General features: G+C 33.6%; 2 protein-coding genes, 3 non-coding genes and 1 pseudogene across 5 annotated transcripts; 1 reads left to right on the forward strand and 5 right to left on the reverse strand.

Annotated features, from left to right (window-relative positions):
• Positions 1-217: 217 nt before the first annotated feature.
• On the reverse strand, positions 218-378 carry LOC137833711 (U1 spliceosomal RNA). The gene has a single exon (XR_011084780.1). It is a non-coding gene; the product is annotated as a U1 spliceosomal RNA (small nuclear RNA).
• A 1,373-nt stretch (positions 379-1,751) lies between these two features.
• LOC137833423 (disease resistance RPP13-like protein 4) lies at positions 1,752-3,371 on the reverse strand. The gene has a single exon (XM_068641774.1). It carries the CDS (start codon positions 3,369-3,371, stop codon positions 1,752-1,754), a length of 1,620 nt encoding a protein of 539 aa, XP_068497875.1.
• Positions 3,372-4,234: 863 nt separating this feature from the next.
• On the reverse strand, positions 4,235-4,393 carry LOC137833721 (U1 spliceosomal RNA). The gene has a single exon (XR_011084790.1). It is a non-coding gene; the product is annotated as a U1 spliceosomal RNA (small nuclear RNA).
• LOC137831189 (protein LHCP TRANSLOCATION DEFECT) lies at positions 4,265-8,923 on the forward strand. The gene is made up of 2 exons (XM_068638765.1): positions 4,265-6,397; positions 8,544-8,923. The coding sequence occupies exons 1-2, from the start codon at positions 6,134-6,136 to the stop codon at positions 8,796-8,798; spliced, it is 519 nt and encodes a 172-aa protein (XP_068494866.1). The 5' UTR covers positions 4,265-6,133; the 3' UTR covers positions 8,799-8,923.
• Positions 8,924-9,565: 642 nt separating this feature from the next.
• On the reverse strand, positions 9,566-9,725 carry LOC137833731 (U1 spliceosomal RNA). The gene has a single exon (XR_011084799.1). It is a non-coding gene; the product is annotated as a U1 spliceosomal RNA (small nuclear RNA).
• Positions 9,726-13,181: 3,456 nt separating this feature from the next.
• On the reverse strand, positions 13,182-17,691 carry LOC137831190 (uncharacterized; annotated as a pseudogene).

The raw sequence follows: 17,691 nt of genomic DNA on the forward strand, positions 1-17,691 counted from the left end.
TTTTTAATTTTTTTTTTCTGTTGTCTAGGAAGAAGTATGCATAAGTAATTGTTCTCCATGGAGTTAATGCAGACAGTGTAGTTTTAAAAGACAGATGTTATACAAACTTTAACATAAACACAATGATATCTCATTATATGGCTAATAGAAATCCCATTTGGAAGATATATACAGATGACAATGAAATACAAAAGTCAAACAACAATTGACTAAAATGTAAGGGGCCGCGCGAACGCAGGCCCCCACTACCACAAATTATGACGTAGGCTCCATCACTTGGACAGACCTTAGAGTAGCACCCCTTCTGAGTGCAATGAAGGTCACTTCCCTAGGCCATGGACCTTATAGATCATCCATTGACCCCGTCCAGGTAAGTATGGAACTCAGGGTGACAAATCTTATATTTGTAGTCTATTTTCCATGACTCTATAAGAAATATTTTCAATGTGGGATTTAGTTTTTGAAGGCTAACATACAATGGTTTCAAAGCCGTTGAGTGCTTGGTTTAAATTAAAGAAAAAGGATTCGGTAAAACTATACTCAAAGTAAAAAGAATTTGCCTTCAAGAATCAGCGTTTCATTAATACACTAGTTATTGAATTGAATGTCAAAAAAAACATGACCATCCCATACTAGTTGAGTTCACATGTCCATAACAAGACCTTGAACTAAACCTGCTGCATTCTGCGAATTAGTGGCTGCAAACTGCCATCACAATATTCTAAGATCATTATTCTCTTATTACCTCTTCGTCCTATTTTGCATCAATTTCATTGTATCTATAAAAGACTTTTTATTTTATCACTACACTAGTTTCACTCTTCAACTATCCTCCCAATATGCATTAATTAAAGTACTGTAGCATTACTTGGTTGGGAAATGTCAGATGGGGCTTTGTAATTTTAGGTACATTGCAGTATTAGTTCACTACAATTGAAGGACAAGTAGTTATATTTCATCTTAGAAGAATATTTTTCTTATTTCCAAACACAAATTTTTTTATCTGAGGTTTTGTTATACAGGTCTTTTCTATTGGCTACTTGTGTTCCATGTAATTTAGAAGGAAATCTTCACCTAATGAATCCCTGGACTGATAAGGTGAAGCTAAATGCGGAAGAAGTATGCTTAAGTGATTGCATGCATTGGACTTGCAGTGGAGAGTGGAGAAGCTACTATAATAGCACACAGCACGTTCAGTGTATGATGATATATTGCCTTTTTGGGAAGTTTCCTGTAGATTTGGTTAAAATGAATCAAATCATATACCACCTAAGACTCAATAGACGTGATTAGGCCCAAATATAAGTACATGCTCTATTAAGCAGAGTTATAGAGAAAATTCGATTAAGCAGAGCAGCATAGGTGTTGATGAAAGTTTTTGTAAAACAGTGGTGCACATGTATCAGTTATCAGCTTATCACAACTCTACTTAATATTAATTAAATAAGTTGAGGATATGTGAGGTAGGTAAATATATACACCAAATGTAGGTATATATATTGTCATCTAAGGCATATTTCTTTTTCTTTTATTTTTTCAGCTTGTCTTCATTCTTACCTGAAATGAAAAACATAGCTGGGCACAATTAAATTTAGACATGTATATAAAATTCTGTAAATAGTAGTATGACATAGACACATGCTTTCACCTTTCTTCACTCAATATGCTATCTAATCAAACTCATGATAATCTAGAACATATTCTATTTTCTGAAATACACAGCAGATAACAGATCCAGCAAATTTGTTGGTTCAATTAATATTCAAATGTTCTAAGTACTTGAGACGGATGATCTGCAATGAGCAAGACACATGAGCATATCCTTGAATATCCATACTTTGGAGTTTTCCTCCTGTAATATATAGCTCACGCAAACTTGTGATTATCTTGTCAGGTTTCAACCATTCTGGCATATCTTGTCCTGGAAAGCCTTCAAGATGCAATCTTTTCAACTTTGGAGGCAAACTAACCTCCATCTTACAGAACCTTGTGCCAAACACACCCCATGATATTTTTAGTTTCTCAAGCTCTGAGAACTCTCTCAATTTTTCAAACTCTATATCTTGGATCATGGCCCCACTTCCTATGCGGATGCTGAGTTGCTTTAGTTTTGACAAATGTACAAGATCTGATATTTTGCAAGGAGTCTTGTCAGGACTACCAATCACAAATCCCTTCAGTACTTCAAGCTTAGACAGCTTCTCGATCCCATTTGGCATTCTGTCCAACAAGTAGCATTGAGACAGATTCAAATGTTTGAGGTTTCTCATTGATGCAATATCGACAGGTAATGTTTCTAGATTGTGACAGGCCTTGAGATCGAGAGTCTCTAATATCTGAAGTTGAAAAATGCAATCTGGCAGCTCAGATATTCTAGATATTCCACGAAGGCTGAGATATGCCAAATCCTTTTGATCTCTTAACTCCTTCAAGAATTCTTCGCTGTTCACTTCAATATGATGTTTTGGTGAAGCGTGCAGCCAACGACCAAGTTGAAGCACCTTCAAATTCTTCATTTTGGCCATTGATTGGGGTCCAAAGTTAAGATAACTTGAACCAAAATTAAAAATACCTGTCAAAAGGTTCCATTTAAAACCAAACTCGTCACTTAGTTCAACTTTTTGTTTGTCAAGTGCTAAACATCCACGTGGAGAATGAGATGAGGTTACTCTTTGTGAGTACATTTCGAAAGGCTTTTCTTCATCATTTCCTAATAATGACCCACTTGACTTATGAATATGATGGACCAGAGGATTAATTTTAAATTTATTCACAAAGTCATACTTATGTGGTACAATTAGTTTAAGATCCATAAGCTTCCCAAACACAAACTCACCTTTTTCTGTTTTCATTACTTCAACCCACCAAAGAATTATATTCCTTTTCCTCATAACAGAATTCTCTGGGAAATGTAGGAGAGACAGCAAACATTTCTTTTCAGGATCATCTAGGCTTTGACAATTTTCCTCAATCACTCCCAACTCCTCAGGTTGTGGGGTCAAAGGGAGTGATATGTTCACTTCTTCTCTTTCACCAAGCTTCAATTCTTGAACTGTTATTCCTCGTGATTCAGGAGCATTATTTGCCCTTAGGATTTGATCAAGTGGCAGCAACTTTTTAGTTGATTCCCTTATTTTTTCACAAATATCTTCCTCTTCTTCTATCAACTTAGGTATGTTGTTGCGAAGATAGCCATCCACCATGGTTAAAGTGTCAAGTAGTTCTTGTTCATTTTTCTTCACCATGGAAAACAAATTCTTTATCTTGATCAACTCATTTTTCAAAACCTTCAAATTTGCTTCTTTGTCTGTAGTCACCAAACGTTTCAACAATGTAGGCACTGCTTTCATGGGATTTGTTCGAATAGACATTTTTTTTCTGCAATAAGTTTGAGGGACGGAGTTGTGGGAGATTGTGACTTTATACAAAAGAAAACAATGAAAGAAACAATATATATAACAATATATTTTTGCTACAAGATTGAGGAACAGGATGGTGTGAGGGTTCGATACTTTGAATAGATTAAAGAAACAATATAGTTTTGCAACAAGATTGAGGTATCAAGTTTGACTTCTTGAAAAACTGATGAAAGAAACAAAATACTTTTAAATACAGAGATTTTGAGACAGGGTGGAATGAGGTTTGAGACTTGGATGTAAATATTTTTTCCAAGTCATTCCTTTTGGTTACCTTTGCCATAAAGCTATATCAATAGACAATAAGAAGCAAAGAATCCCCAAAAATGATTGACCTCATTTCTGTTCCTCCTATCCTTTCTTTCAAGCAAGGAACTTGCAGAATAATAAGAAGAGAACCCATTGACAAGTTTGATATCATTATTTTTTCCCATGAAAGGTCTATCCTTTCCTTCAAGCAAGGAAGGAACTATTCTTGCAGGTCTATCCTTTCCTTCAAGTCCCATAAAGGTCTATCCTTTTCTTCAAGCAAGGAACTATTCTTGCAGACTGATTAGAAGAGAGCTCACCAAGTTTGACATCACTAATTTTTCCACCAATAAAAATTAGTTAAACAACTTTGACCGTATTGTGATAACTAATATCAAGTAGAGGACAACTTTGATCGTATTAGTGGAGGAATATCAAGTACAAGAATGATACATGACAAACCCAAGTAACGAATATCAACTTCCTGATAAGAATGAATAACCCCAAACAATTAATTCGGTGCATATTAGGCTAAATGATAAATCTATTAGTGCTTGAAACTGTATAAGAAGGGACCGCGCGAACGCAGGTCCCACTGCAACAAATTATGACGTAAGCTCTGTCACTTGGACAGACTTTAGAGAAACACCCTTTCTATGTGCAATGAAAGTCACTTCCCTAGGCCATAGACCTCCTTGATCATCCATAGACCCCGTCCAGGTAAGTATGTTGTAAAGGGTGACACATATCATATTTGTAGTGTATTCTTCCCATTACTATATCTAGCATTGTCGATGTGGGCTTTAGATAGACTCTCAATGTTCCCATGAATGTCACATGTCTCTCTTCTTGGATGTATATCTACCTTTAATATCACTCCAACTAAGGAACTGAGTGTACAAACTTTAAATGAAAAAGAAAAAACTCACAATGAAAAGTAAATCACTTTTGGCCAAAATTATGTTACCTTTAACACTGATGCTGCTCCATTCTGCAAAAAAATTTAGTTGCAAAATACTATCACAAAAATGTATTAAAATCATTATCTCAATTTCATTATATCTTTTCAAAATATCTTTTGTTTGATTATTACAGTAACTTCACTTCCTATACTTATATAACATTATTGACTCAAAAAGCCTTTAAGATCTTCTAGAATTCAGGACTGAGAATCCTCAATAAAGAAGTGGTACACAAACTGGTAGTAGAGATAGGTAGCTAATCAAGAAATTAAAACTGAAAACAAGAAGTAAAACCTAAGCACAATTCTCTAATCATATAAAATTTAGAAAGAAAATTATTGTCACAGATGAAAAATATAACATATTTTAGCAAACCAAACACTTCCTTGAAGCAGAAGAAATTGCATGGGCTGCAACTCTCAAACCTAAATGCTAACATTAGATTAAAGGTTAGTGTATACTACTAATGACAGACCTATGTAACTATTTCAATACACTGTTACTATTAAGTAAATATTAGCCTCTAATCTCCCCGATACTTTAGACAAAAGTTTAAAAATTTCCCCATTTTGCATTAACTTGATAGAAATGCTAAAGGGTAGAGATTGATGAAGTTTCAATGAGAAGTGAGAAGATTTTTCAGTCTCTCAAAGTAGTTATAAAGCAGTATTTTCAACATCACTTGGCAGGGTTTGGACTGTAAAACATCCTGGAATTGATAGAAAGCATTGTCATTCTGGTTAAGAAGATTCGTAACTTGACCAGATCAGCAAGTACATGCCAAGTATCCATATAGACTCAATACAGGAGAAAATGCAATACACAAATATAATTGCTTTCTGCATGTAGTATAAATGATGTTTAGTTTGACATTCAGAGTTTTAATATGAAAAATGGAACAGCATGTGATTTTTTAGTGGCTGTTTTTCATAAGTGTTCTGTAATTTTGTCATTATCAGCAAGACTGATACTACTTTTTCATTCTTCTGGAGTTAGAGGGTGAATTTAGCCCATAGTTTGCAACTTCTATACATTACTCTAATTCTACACCTTAATTGTCATTAAAGAATTACTAATTTGTTTTATAGTATAATTAAATATTTCAAAACCACATGTCTCGAAACAAGGCTCTGATAAATAAAAAAGTGATTTTACTAATTTGTTTTTGTTCCTTTTCCTATTCACAATTTTTTATTTTGTTAAAATATAAGAAGACTCTTTTTCTTAAAATTAATAAAATCAATTTATTTAAGATAAATATAATTTCATATCACACCATCTAAAATATATTATTTTTCAAAATATCGTACCTAGAATTATGTACATAGTTACTAATAAAATAAATATAGTTGTAGAGTGAAGATAGAAAAAAGTGGGAGTATAAGAAGAAAATCTGCATAGAGTTGGTGGATAGCATCTAAGAGACACGTGTGTGGATAGCAACACACAACACAAAAGAAGCGAAAGTTTCACAACGCAAGCTTGCTGTTTCAAAACTCAACAACAATGGCTTCTATCCCATGCATCACCCACCCCCCCATCACTTCCAAGCTCAACAATTTCCTCCCTTCACCTCACGTTTCTGCCTCACGGTTTCTGGGCACACAAAAAAGTGTTGGGTGGCTCAGCCTCACCTCCAGAATTGGCCCCTCCAACGGCTCCAAAGCCACGTGCTGGTTCAGGTTCGGCAAGAACGGTGTTGACGCCCAAGGTGCTGGCATTTATGGCAGCCAGGCCCGTGATGACTTTGACAGAGATGATGTGGAACAGGTTGGTGATTGAAGCTGTTAGAGAGTTGTTAGTTATTACAAATGTGTCATGCTTGTGCATGTGGTGATGCTGTAGAATTTCATTGTTGTTTGTGTTAGGAAATTACATTAAGGGAGGGATAAGATGATATGTGCATGTTAGTTGTATGGGAAATTTGAGCTTGTGGAGATTTGATATGAGGGACTGTGCTTATGCATTGCTGGTATGTTTTGTTGGGATGGCTTTAAGAAGAGGGAATATTTTTTATTTACATTAGGATTCTCCAATCTCATATAGGTGAAGAGAATAGTGAGTGTATGTTCTTAATGGGGTTAGGGAGTTATAGATTGAGGGGATCAATTTGATAAATAGGACATTCAGAGAACTAGAAAGTTTGTAAGGAAAGGGAAACTCTTTTTGGGGAGGAGAAACCCTTCGAGGAGAGTTCTTACTCTCATCCTTAGTAGTTAAATAAGATTATTCATTCCTATTATTGCATGCATGCTTCAATTTTTAGGATAAGATTGGAACTTTTTAACAGTTTTTTTCTAAGTAAAAAGAAATCTTGGAAAACGAAAGGGGAAAGTATGCAGGAACATAATTGAATAAAAGAGGCAGTAATGAAGATAGATCGGCAATTTTTTATATGTTATGTAGAGATGGACAAATGATTTTGATTGGATTTGCAATGATTTTAATGTGACCAAATTTGTCTGCTCTTTGCGCTATTTAAGTTACTATTGAGTCATTTTTATCTTGTTAAAAATATGCCCTTATTATTTTTCTCTACTAGGAGTTTACAGCTACTAAAGAATGTGAATGATGTTTGCTGATTCGAAATTTTAAACTTTTGCCACTGTTAACTATTATGCTTGTGCACCACTAGAATGTTTCTTGGAGTCACTCTAGATTTATTGAGAACAATTTTCATCACAATTTTCTTCTATAAGACTGGGTTGCGTTGGTACTGCTATGATGAATAAATGTTTAATTCTGCTTGATCTTTACCCAATTTTAAGCTGTAATTGACTCATCCTCCATTTTGTTATTAAAATACATTACAAACAAATCTCACTGAGAGACATGATTGTCATAGAATACTAAGACACTTGTTAACTTGTCTTGCCGCATCTGCTGGAACAATTAACATAGTAGAACAATCTCTTACAATGTCATCAAATTTAAAAATCATAAACATAAATAATATATCAGTACCACCTGCCAGACCTTAGGCCAACATCCCTTCTAAGTACTATACAGGTCACCCTTATTATCTACTGAACCCATCCTGTCTTTGTCAAGTTTAACATTCAGACATACTTTGTGCGGTTAAAAATTTAAAGACCTTATAAAGGTGTCTCATTAAAGGCACTGTCACAGCCAAATAGTGTATTTTATCTGCAGCAGGTTGTGTATATATATACATACATTCATATAGGGTAACAATAATTATTCATAAAAGAGAAATAATTTTGTAGCCTTTGTGACCATTGTTTGGTTAGGTGAAGATTTTCTGATACTAGCAAAAGAATTTTAATTTCTTCTCAACTCTTGGAGTCAGTTTAAGCCTGACTTAAACCTACAAAACCATCAAAACACTGAATACTCTGGAAACATTATGATACTGATGAGGATATTCCATACCAGTTTATTTTGAGACACATATTCAGGAAACAGGAAATGCCTTGGTTAACTATGTTAGATGAAACTTTATGAAGTTTGAAAGTCACTCTAAAGGAAGGAATGGTACTGCAATTTAGTAAAAAAAAAATTAATAACTAGAGCATTAACTACAGAATTTCGATCTTCTCATCCTCTTATACAATAGGATGAATTCATCGTAATCTTGAAAATTCAAAATATAAGTCACAAATAAGTCAAGCAAACACATTGTCCGAAATTTCTCTCTAAATTTATCTGTAACAGATTCAAGTGTTTCTCTGAATTATTTGTGTATTATTCTGTGCAACTTTATTGAGTATCTATTTTGTTCAAATTTTCATCCCCTTCTCCAGTTCTTCTATTGACTTTTCCTGTGTATAGTAATTTAGAAATTCAGTTTTGGAAGAGAAAATGCTCTTATTTCTAAAAGCATCAATGAACTTTACAATGACATGTAACATTTTCCTGCACATCATAATTCACATCTCATAAAATAATTTTGCAGTACTTCAACTACATGGGGATGCTGGCTGTAGATGGTACCTATGATAGAATGGAAGCTCTTCTAAGCCTAAAGATCCACCCTGTGGACATCCTTCTCCTATTAGCTGCATCAGAAGGTGACAAGCCAAAAATTGAAGAACTCTTGAAAGCTGGAGCAAAATATGACGTAAAAGATGGAGAGGGTAGGACGGCACTGGACAGGGCCAACGAAGAAATTAAAGATTTCATTCTTAATTTTTCAGTGCAAAGGGCATGATTTGTTTGATCACTATAAGCCAATTCAGCTACATAGTTGTTAACATTTTGATAACTTCTGAACTGTTAGTTCATATGCTTTGGATGGATTATGAGAATGAGTTTGTTTACCCATAAAACCAAAAATTCTTCTTGTTCATGAGAATAGATAATTTTAAAATTATGTTTGAACAGATTATATTATTATGTCAAACATAATCTTAAGGCAGTTACAAGTAAAAAATACAAATATGCTTAACAATCAAAAGCATGTTTTTATACTAATATTCTATACTTTGATCTAATGGAATTATGTTATGATGAGTAAAGATAAACTGAAATATCTTTTATAGTTGGCATGTCAGATAAATTGAACATAAATATTGCTAAAGGACAGACATGGTTAGCAAGAGTATTTACATTAAGTGAATATTGTCTAGTTATCCTATATATAATTTTCAAAAATAACTATTACAAAAACTAATATCTACATTATAAATACCACTTTTCTAATTAATAAATTCAATTATTAGTACTAAAGAATTTAATTTACAAGTTTTGACCTCTTGGAAGAAGGTGTCACTAGCCAATAACAAAGAACAATAGAATTAATTAGTAAACAATCTTTCAAACCAAACTCCACAGCAAATTCATGGGTTCCATAGATCAGATAAGAACAATAGTTAGACTGAAAACCTGCACTGTTAAATTTACTTGAGTCATTGAAATGAACAATATGGACCTTATATTAGGAATGAAGAAGAAAAACATGAATCTTATACTGAGTCAGAAGGGGCCGCGCGAACGCTGGCCCCACTACCACAAATTATAACGGAGGCTCCATCAATTAGATAGACCTTAGGTTAGCATTCCTTCAATGTGCAAGGAAGGTCACTTCCCTAGGATATAAACCTTATTGATCGTTCATTAACCCCGTTCAGGTAAGTAAGTTTAATAGTGAGGTACATATAGTATTTGTAGTGTATATTTTTTGTTAAAATAACTTCTATTTTCGATGTGGGACTACAGGTTGCATATGTTCAGTGGTCCATTACAACTAAATCCCACCAAAAGGACAAATATTTATTTTTAAATAAATCTAATTAGCTGAAATACTTAAAACAGTACGCATAAATTAAAGAAACAGAAAATATAATTACATATATGCACACGTATTTTTTTTGTCCATGCAGACCTTGCATAACTAAAAATTATTTCTAAACTTTTTATCTATCCTTTCAGCTTGATTGTACATATGGCTAACCAACATAAATAATGATAGATTCAAATTATTACAAAACTAAGTTGGTTTTCTTCAAGCATAGTGAGAATAATCTATATAATATAATTCTTATTCTTTTCTTATATGATACATTTGAAAAAAGAAACAATAATGCATCATTTAAATTTATGTTTGAACACATTATATTATTATTATTATTTCAAACATAATCGTAAACAATTATTCATATCTTTGGTTTTTTTTCTCTCTTTATAATAATTCTTATATTTATCCTCTTTCTTGTCAGGTTGTTTTTCCATTTTTCTTTTACTTTATTGGTTGGAGATTCATATCGATTAAAAATAAAAACACTATATAATATATTATATAAATAGAAGCAAAGTTTATTTTATCAGTTAGTTTTATAAAACTGGATTAAATTTAAAATTCACTTTCTTACTAATAAAAAAAAACTTAAAATTCATTTTTTAATATCTTACCATAATCATTTAGAACTTATAACGACCTTATTAAATTACTCGCTATTAGACTCCATTGAATTACATTGACTCATGCAAAAGATAAAAAGTTTAGATTTTTCTAGGAGTTGTATGAAAATATTTTTGAAATAGATACTCTTATTTATACAAACTCAATAATATATTTACATTGATTATTTTTTTTCATTTTCTTACGCATCTGAGCAAGATGAAAGATGTTTGTGGGGGAAAAGTTCAAGAAGCAAAAAATAATGTTTTTGTATCAGGGTCTGAAGCAAAAGGTAAAAATTTAGGATAGTAACCTCAATAATATATTTAAATGGTTGTTCTTTCATTTTCTGGCACTTTTGAACTAGATAAAGGTGGTTTATGGGAAGAAGTTGAACAAGTTGGAGATAAAGTTTATGGGTTAGAAGGATCTGGAGAAGAATATAAGAGTTTACGGCTTTTTGGCCTTTCATGAAGAGTTGTAGAAAAAAATTTAATGTGTTTAATATGATTTAAATTCAATAATATATTTGTATATATTGTTGCTTTTGCACTTTTGAATTGGATGAAATTGGTTTGTGGGAAGAAGTTGAACAAGTGGGAATGCTTTATGAGTTAGATATGAAGGACAAAGATAAGGGTTATGGTTTTAAGTAATTATATTAATTATTATTTTTTTATCTTAAAATAAGAATTAGTAAATGTTCTAATCCATGTTACTATATTCTCATAAGTATATATATATATATATATATATATATATGTGTGTGTGTGTGTGTGTGTATGGGGTGGGAGAGAAAGGGGAAAGAGAGAAGAAAGAAAGAAAAATTGAATTTGGGGTGAAGGAAATTTGAAATTTCTTATTGTAGTAGATCTCCAAAGGTAAGGAGAATAATAAAATGAGACGTGTGTTTTATTAATTATTTATTTATTTTTAATTATATATTATTTTTATTTTTTATATTTATTATTTATGTTATTATACAATCTAATTATTTATTTTAATTATAGTTACTTTTATTTATTTATATTTTTGTCATTTAATTTATTTCTATTACGTTATTTATTTATATATTATTTAATTTATCTATACTTGCGTATTATTTTTCTTTATTATTTATTTATATTATGTGATTTTATTTATTAGGTTATATTTATTTTTCTGTAATATACGGATTCATAATTATGTAAAGTTTTTACTTTTAATTTCTTATTTTATTAAAAAAGCGTTTTGTTTACAAACCAAAATAAAAAAGCGTTTGGTTTACAGTCAAATAATAACTAATATTTTAGACATTAAAACATCACATAACTATAGAGTAAAACTTTCTTCTAAAACTACTTTTAAAAAGATGCAAAGGAAGTTCTAGAGTAGCTGAAACAAGATCACATCAAATTTAAAAAGGTGCAACTCCATCTTCACCATGAGCACGGCACTGAAGCTTCTCAACAACATGCACCAACTTTTCAGGAGGACACTCACCAACCAGTGTAGCTATAATACTTGATAGAGATGTAAAGATGTTATTTGGACCACAGTGTTGTTTTCCAGAGAAACTACAAAATGTAGAAGGATATGTTCTTGTTAGTGACAGAGGTCTTGAGAAAACCATAGAATCAAGTTAATAAAATGTCATCATCCATTTTTAATATTCTAAATTCATTAACCATAATCTACTTAATTTGAACATGCCCTTGATATAATGGAAATTCCAGACATCAATTTTACTGTATTATGTTCCATTTCATAGGCATGACATAAGTAAATACAAATTGCTATACTTACACAGCAGAAAGTTGTTTTCATGCAAATTGTTTCTATTGTATTTTTTTGAATCATAGTAAAAGAAGAGTAAAGTGTTACAAATGCCATCTTCTTGATGCAGAAATAAAACATAGTAGACAGTACACACCTGAAAATCGAGGTTTCGTTATATAAGTTCCTTGTATGTTGCCACAGATCATCAGGTCCATCAAATAGCAAGTAATAATGTATGTCAACATCTGGAGAGGAAAAATGAAAAAGTCAAAAGAAATATTCTGACATTAAGTACCAAATGCAGCCTCTCTAAAATGTTGACATAAACAGTGAACACAGCAAGAACAGTATCTATGCAAAACAACCAAATGAAATTCTAAATTTCTTTATTGTTAATTCAAAAGAATGCTTGGGGAAAAAAGAGCTTGTCATTTCATTTAGACACTTAGCAAGAAGGCCTAAAATGAGCATTACAAACTTTATCTCATATTATCATTAAGCGACCTGTGATAATAAGGCAGCCGCCCTTCAGATTGCATCTAATCCAATGTTTAACTAAACATATTTAGATTGATTGTCACTTTAATCGAGAGAAGTTGTAATCCAAGGAGATTAGTTACATTTATCAATTCCAATGATCAACTTGCAGATATTTTACAACATCATTATGAAGACCTCAAATTTAGTTTATATGTTCCATGCTTGGTGCATAAAATTTATATGCTCCAGCTTGAAGGGGAAGTTAAATAATGATTATCTTCTGTTGTATAGCTTTCATAGAGATGTGTTTGTTATACCTAGTATGTAATAGGCAGTAACCCTTATTTATGAGTTCTCACAGTTGTATTGTCAATTACTCAGATTTATACAGACAAACAAACAAACACCCCAGTGGAGTGTGTGAAAACACAGTTTTTTCAATAAAAAACCTTCAACTTAATGAATCTAGATTTTGTTATTTATGTTTTGATTAAATAACATTAGAAAGCCCATGAATAAAAGGGTCCAGTAGATAACTTTTGGCCCAAAGTAAGACGATGAGACCATAAAAAAGAAGACAATACGTTGTAGTATAACTTTAGAGTTCTGGGATATCTCCCTTCTTGACCCACTAGCAGCAAACACAACTTGAGTAGAACAATCACAAGCCTAACAACACATTAATAGACACAATTATTTCACAAGAATCACAATTCTAACAAAAACATCAGAATTCAAGATCAATTACTTCTTATCTGATGCAGATAAGAGCCCAAGTCCATCAGTTTCATTGGCGGCTTCTGTGCTTTCTTTCTCCACGACCACCTTCATCCTTTGAGTGTTTTCTCTCTCTATCATCATCCTTACTTATGTTCTTTCGTTCTCCATGACTATCCTCAATCCTATTGTGTTTTGCTTCCATATGAACACCACCGTCATCTCTTGAGTGCTTCCTTTCCCTATAATCATCATCATCCCTTCTGAACTTTCTTCCTGCATGATAATCATCATCTCTTCTGAACTTTCTTCTTGCATGATCATCATCATCCCTTCTGAACTTTCTTTTTCCATGTTCATCCTCATCCCTTCTGAACTTTCTTTCTCCATGTTCATCCTCCACCCTTCTGAACTTTCTTTCTCCATGTTCATCCTCCTCCCTTCTGAACTTTCTCTCTCCATGTTCATCCTCATCCCTTCTGAACTTTCTCTCTCCATGTTCATCCTCATCCCTTCTGAACTTTCTCTCTCCATGTTCATCCTCATCCCTTCTGAACTTTCTCTCTCCATGTTCATCCTCATCCCTTCCACGCTTTCTCTCAACAAGGTCAACTACATCGCTCAAGTTCTTCCTCTCTCCATGGTCATCCTCATCCCTTCTGCGGTTCCCTTCTTTAGAATCATCACCATCCCTTGCATGTTTTCTTTCTCCAAGATCATCCTCATCTCTTGAGTGCTTTCTTCCTGTTCGATTAACTCTTCGGCCATCCTCATGCCTTCTGTGCTTCTCTTCTTTGGAAACATCTTCATCCCTGGCATGCTTTCTTTCTCCAACATCCTCATCCCTCGTGTAATTTCTTTCTATGCGATCTTCATCCCTTCCATGCTTTCTTTCCCCACAGTCATCATTATCCCTTCTATGCTCATGCTCTCTATGATTATCATCGTCTCTTCTATGCCTCCTTGCTAAATGATCCTCACCATGGCAAGCAGTCCGACCAACAATCTGTGATTCTACATCCTTCTTATAATAATTTTTGCCTCTCTGCTCAGTGGCATGCTTAACACCGTCTCTATCAGAATTCTCATCATCAGAATTATACCTTCTTGTCCTCTGCTTTCCAACTGTACCATATTTATTTTCCTTACTGTCAACATCAGATTCCACCTCAGAATCATGACGTTTGCTCATTTTTTAATGTTTCATCCCTTCCTTGATCTTATTCTTGCGGATGTCATCATGATCATCAGAATCATCCTTTGAAGTGTGCCTATTATGAGACTCTTGTCTTTTCTTGTAACTTTTTCTTGCAATATTGTTGTCATCAGAGTCATAAGAAGAGTCACTACCCTCCACCCTACCTTTCTTGCGGTGCTTAGGAATCTTCATCTTTTTGGCCTTAACCTTCCTCTTAGAATCACTATCAGAATCAGATTCATCACTGCTGCTTGTATACTTTTTACCACGCTTCTTTGTACCTCTCTTCTCATTTGAAGAGGTGTCTGAATCAGAAGAATCATCCTTGTACTTTTTCTCACGAGTTTCGATCTTCTTGTCGCTCTTCTTAATATTTTCATCCTTTTGACCTTCGACCGTTTGTTTCTTCCTACTGAAATCTCTGTCCAAAAAGGCATGTTCAGGCTTTGAATCATGTTTCCCGTCCATGTTAGAACCATTTTTTACATCATTCACAAGGCCATCAGTCCCATCTGCATTTATTTCATTGACTTCAGATGATACAATGCCAAGAGCAGCTTTTAATGATTCCATCTGTTTTTCCTTCCTAGCAGCAATTTGATGAGTTTGCGTATCTGAAACCCTGAAATACTCCAAATAGTTTTTATTAAATATATATCTAGCCATAACTTTACACACAACATTCAAAAATTGACATATACTTTAATCTGAATCTAACTGCATTTATGCCTTCGAAACATTAATCAACAAGCAACCACTAAAATAATTAAAACAACCTTACACCCCAATAATCTAACATGCAAACAACTTCTCCAGGAGTTAAAATTTATAGGAGTCCAACAAACTAAGTCAAATTGTGATAATAAGGCAGCTCTTCAGATTGCATCTAATCCAATGTTTAACTAAACATATTTAAATTGATTGTCACTTTAAAGATGTAATCCAAGGAGATTAGTTAAATTTATCAACTTGCAGATATTATACCACATTAGTACGAAGTTAATTAATGATTATCTTCTGTTGTATTGCTTTTATAAAATTTGTTATACCTAGTATGTAATAGGCAGTAGCCTTTTATTTATGAGTTCTCACAGTTGTATTGTCCATTACTCAGATTTATACAGACAAACACACACCAATGGAGTGTTGAAAACACATTTTTTTCAATAAAAAACCTTCAACTTAATCTGGATTTTGTTATTTATATTTTGATTAGAAAGCCCATGAATAAAAGGGTCCAATAAATAACTTTTGGCCCAAAGTAAAAAGAGGAGACCGGGTGGTTTTTGTCTTGTAAGTAAAATATAAAAGATCTTAACATAAAAAATAAGACAATACATTGTAGTATAACCTAGTTGTGGGATATCTCCCTTCTAGACCCACTAGCAGCAAACACAACTTGAGTGGAACAGAGAAGTGAGTGTAGATTGCATTGCAGTGATTGCCAGCTCGAGCAGCCATTTTTTTATAATTTGGCTGCAAAAACAGCTGCTCTGGCCAACTTGAACAGGTTCAGAGCAACAACCTTTGGATAAAAGGTGTCATAACCTGCTGTGGAAGAATTGGATGATTGGTGTGAAAGATGTGATTCACAAATGTTGTTAATGATATGTTCTTAGCATCTAAACTTAAGATAGGATGTTACCATTTGAATTTTCTGTTACACTTAAAGTTCTATTTAATTTATAGAGTCCAACCATAAAAGCTGAAGTGATTCTCCGCATAAAGGTTTTTTTTGTTTCACACTAAGCTTTCTGCTCTAAGATGACAGACACAAACAATTCATAAAAATGTAAAAGAGCTTATCAACAAAAAGTTGAAACAATTATTTCACAAGAATCACAGGCCTAAAATTCCATCAAAGTCAATTGCAAAGTCAATTGCTTCTTCTCTGATTCTGATAACTGGAATCACAAATAATAATCACTCGCAACCCTAACACAGATGTTAAAATTAAAAAACAATCACAAGCCTAACAAGAACACATTAATCATTAATAGACAGAATTATTTCTTATCTAAATATCAGAATTCAAGATCAATTACTTCTTATCTAAACATCAGAATTCAAGATCAATTACTTCTTATCTAAACATCAGAATTCAAGATCAAATTACTTCTTATCAGATAAGGGCCCAAGTCCATCCGTTTCATTGGTGCCAGGAGCCTCTTCCAAATTTTGGCGAACTACTTCAAGTTTCTCAGCAATCTCGGCATCAGTGTAGCCCTGATCAATGAGCTTGTCTTCAAGGATGACGAGCTTAAGCTGAATCTGACGCTTACGATCATGTTCAAGGATCTCTTTGTTAGGCTTTCTGCTAAGCCCAGCAGTGCCCTGATCTTCCTCGAACCCTTTCGTGTTGTCTGCAACCTTTGAAATCTTGGGCTTCACAAAGAACTTGTTACTCTGAATGTACCCATTTGTACCTGACCCTCTTGGGGTCTGTAGCCCAATTCCATTGTACATATCAACTCACTGAAAAAATTATTAGAAATCAATTTCAATGGTAATTTAGAGATCTTGTCGAGAAAAGAAGAAACATATATCCAATGCACTTAACAAATTGAATATCCAAGAAAATAGGATTTTTATTAAAAAAAAATAAAAAAATAATGTGCTAAAATCGTTGATGTATCAAGTCAATACGCTATCCAAAAAGAACATAGTAACACACAAGATCATGGTTGTCAAACTCGCGAGTCTGCTCCGAGTTTGCGAGTTCAACATTCGTTTTTACCCAAAACGGTGTCCTTCAGAATGGGGAAAATTAAATGAAATAAACTGACCTTTAGGGTTTCGCGTCTTCTGTGGAGTGCGCGGAGGTGGTGCGTCTTCTCTGAACGAATGCGGCGCTGGTGGCGATCGAGCGGAGCGGTCGCGCGGTGGTGGCGGTTAGGTTGCAGGGTGGTGGCGGTTCGTACGTTCGTGCGGCGATTGCGGTGGCCGGGGGTTGCAGGTCGACGGTGGTGACGAAGGTGCCGTTCATAAAAGGTTAGAGATAGCTGGTGTGGAATCAGGGTTCCATTGTTGCGTGGTGTGATTTAGGGAGCT

The sequence above is a fragment of the Phaseolus vulgaris genome, chromosome 6, assembly GCF_000499845.2.
Source record: "Phaseolus vulgaris cultivar G19833 chromosome 6, P. vulgaris v2.0, whole genome shotgun sequence".
Taxonomy (NCBI): Eukaryota; Viridiplantae; Streptophyta; class Magnoliopsida; order Fabales; family Fabaceae; genus Phaseolus; species Phaseolus vulgaris.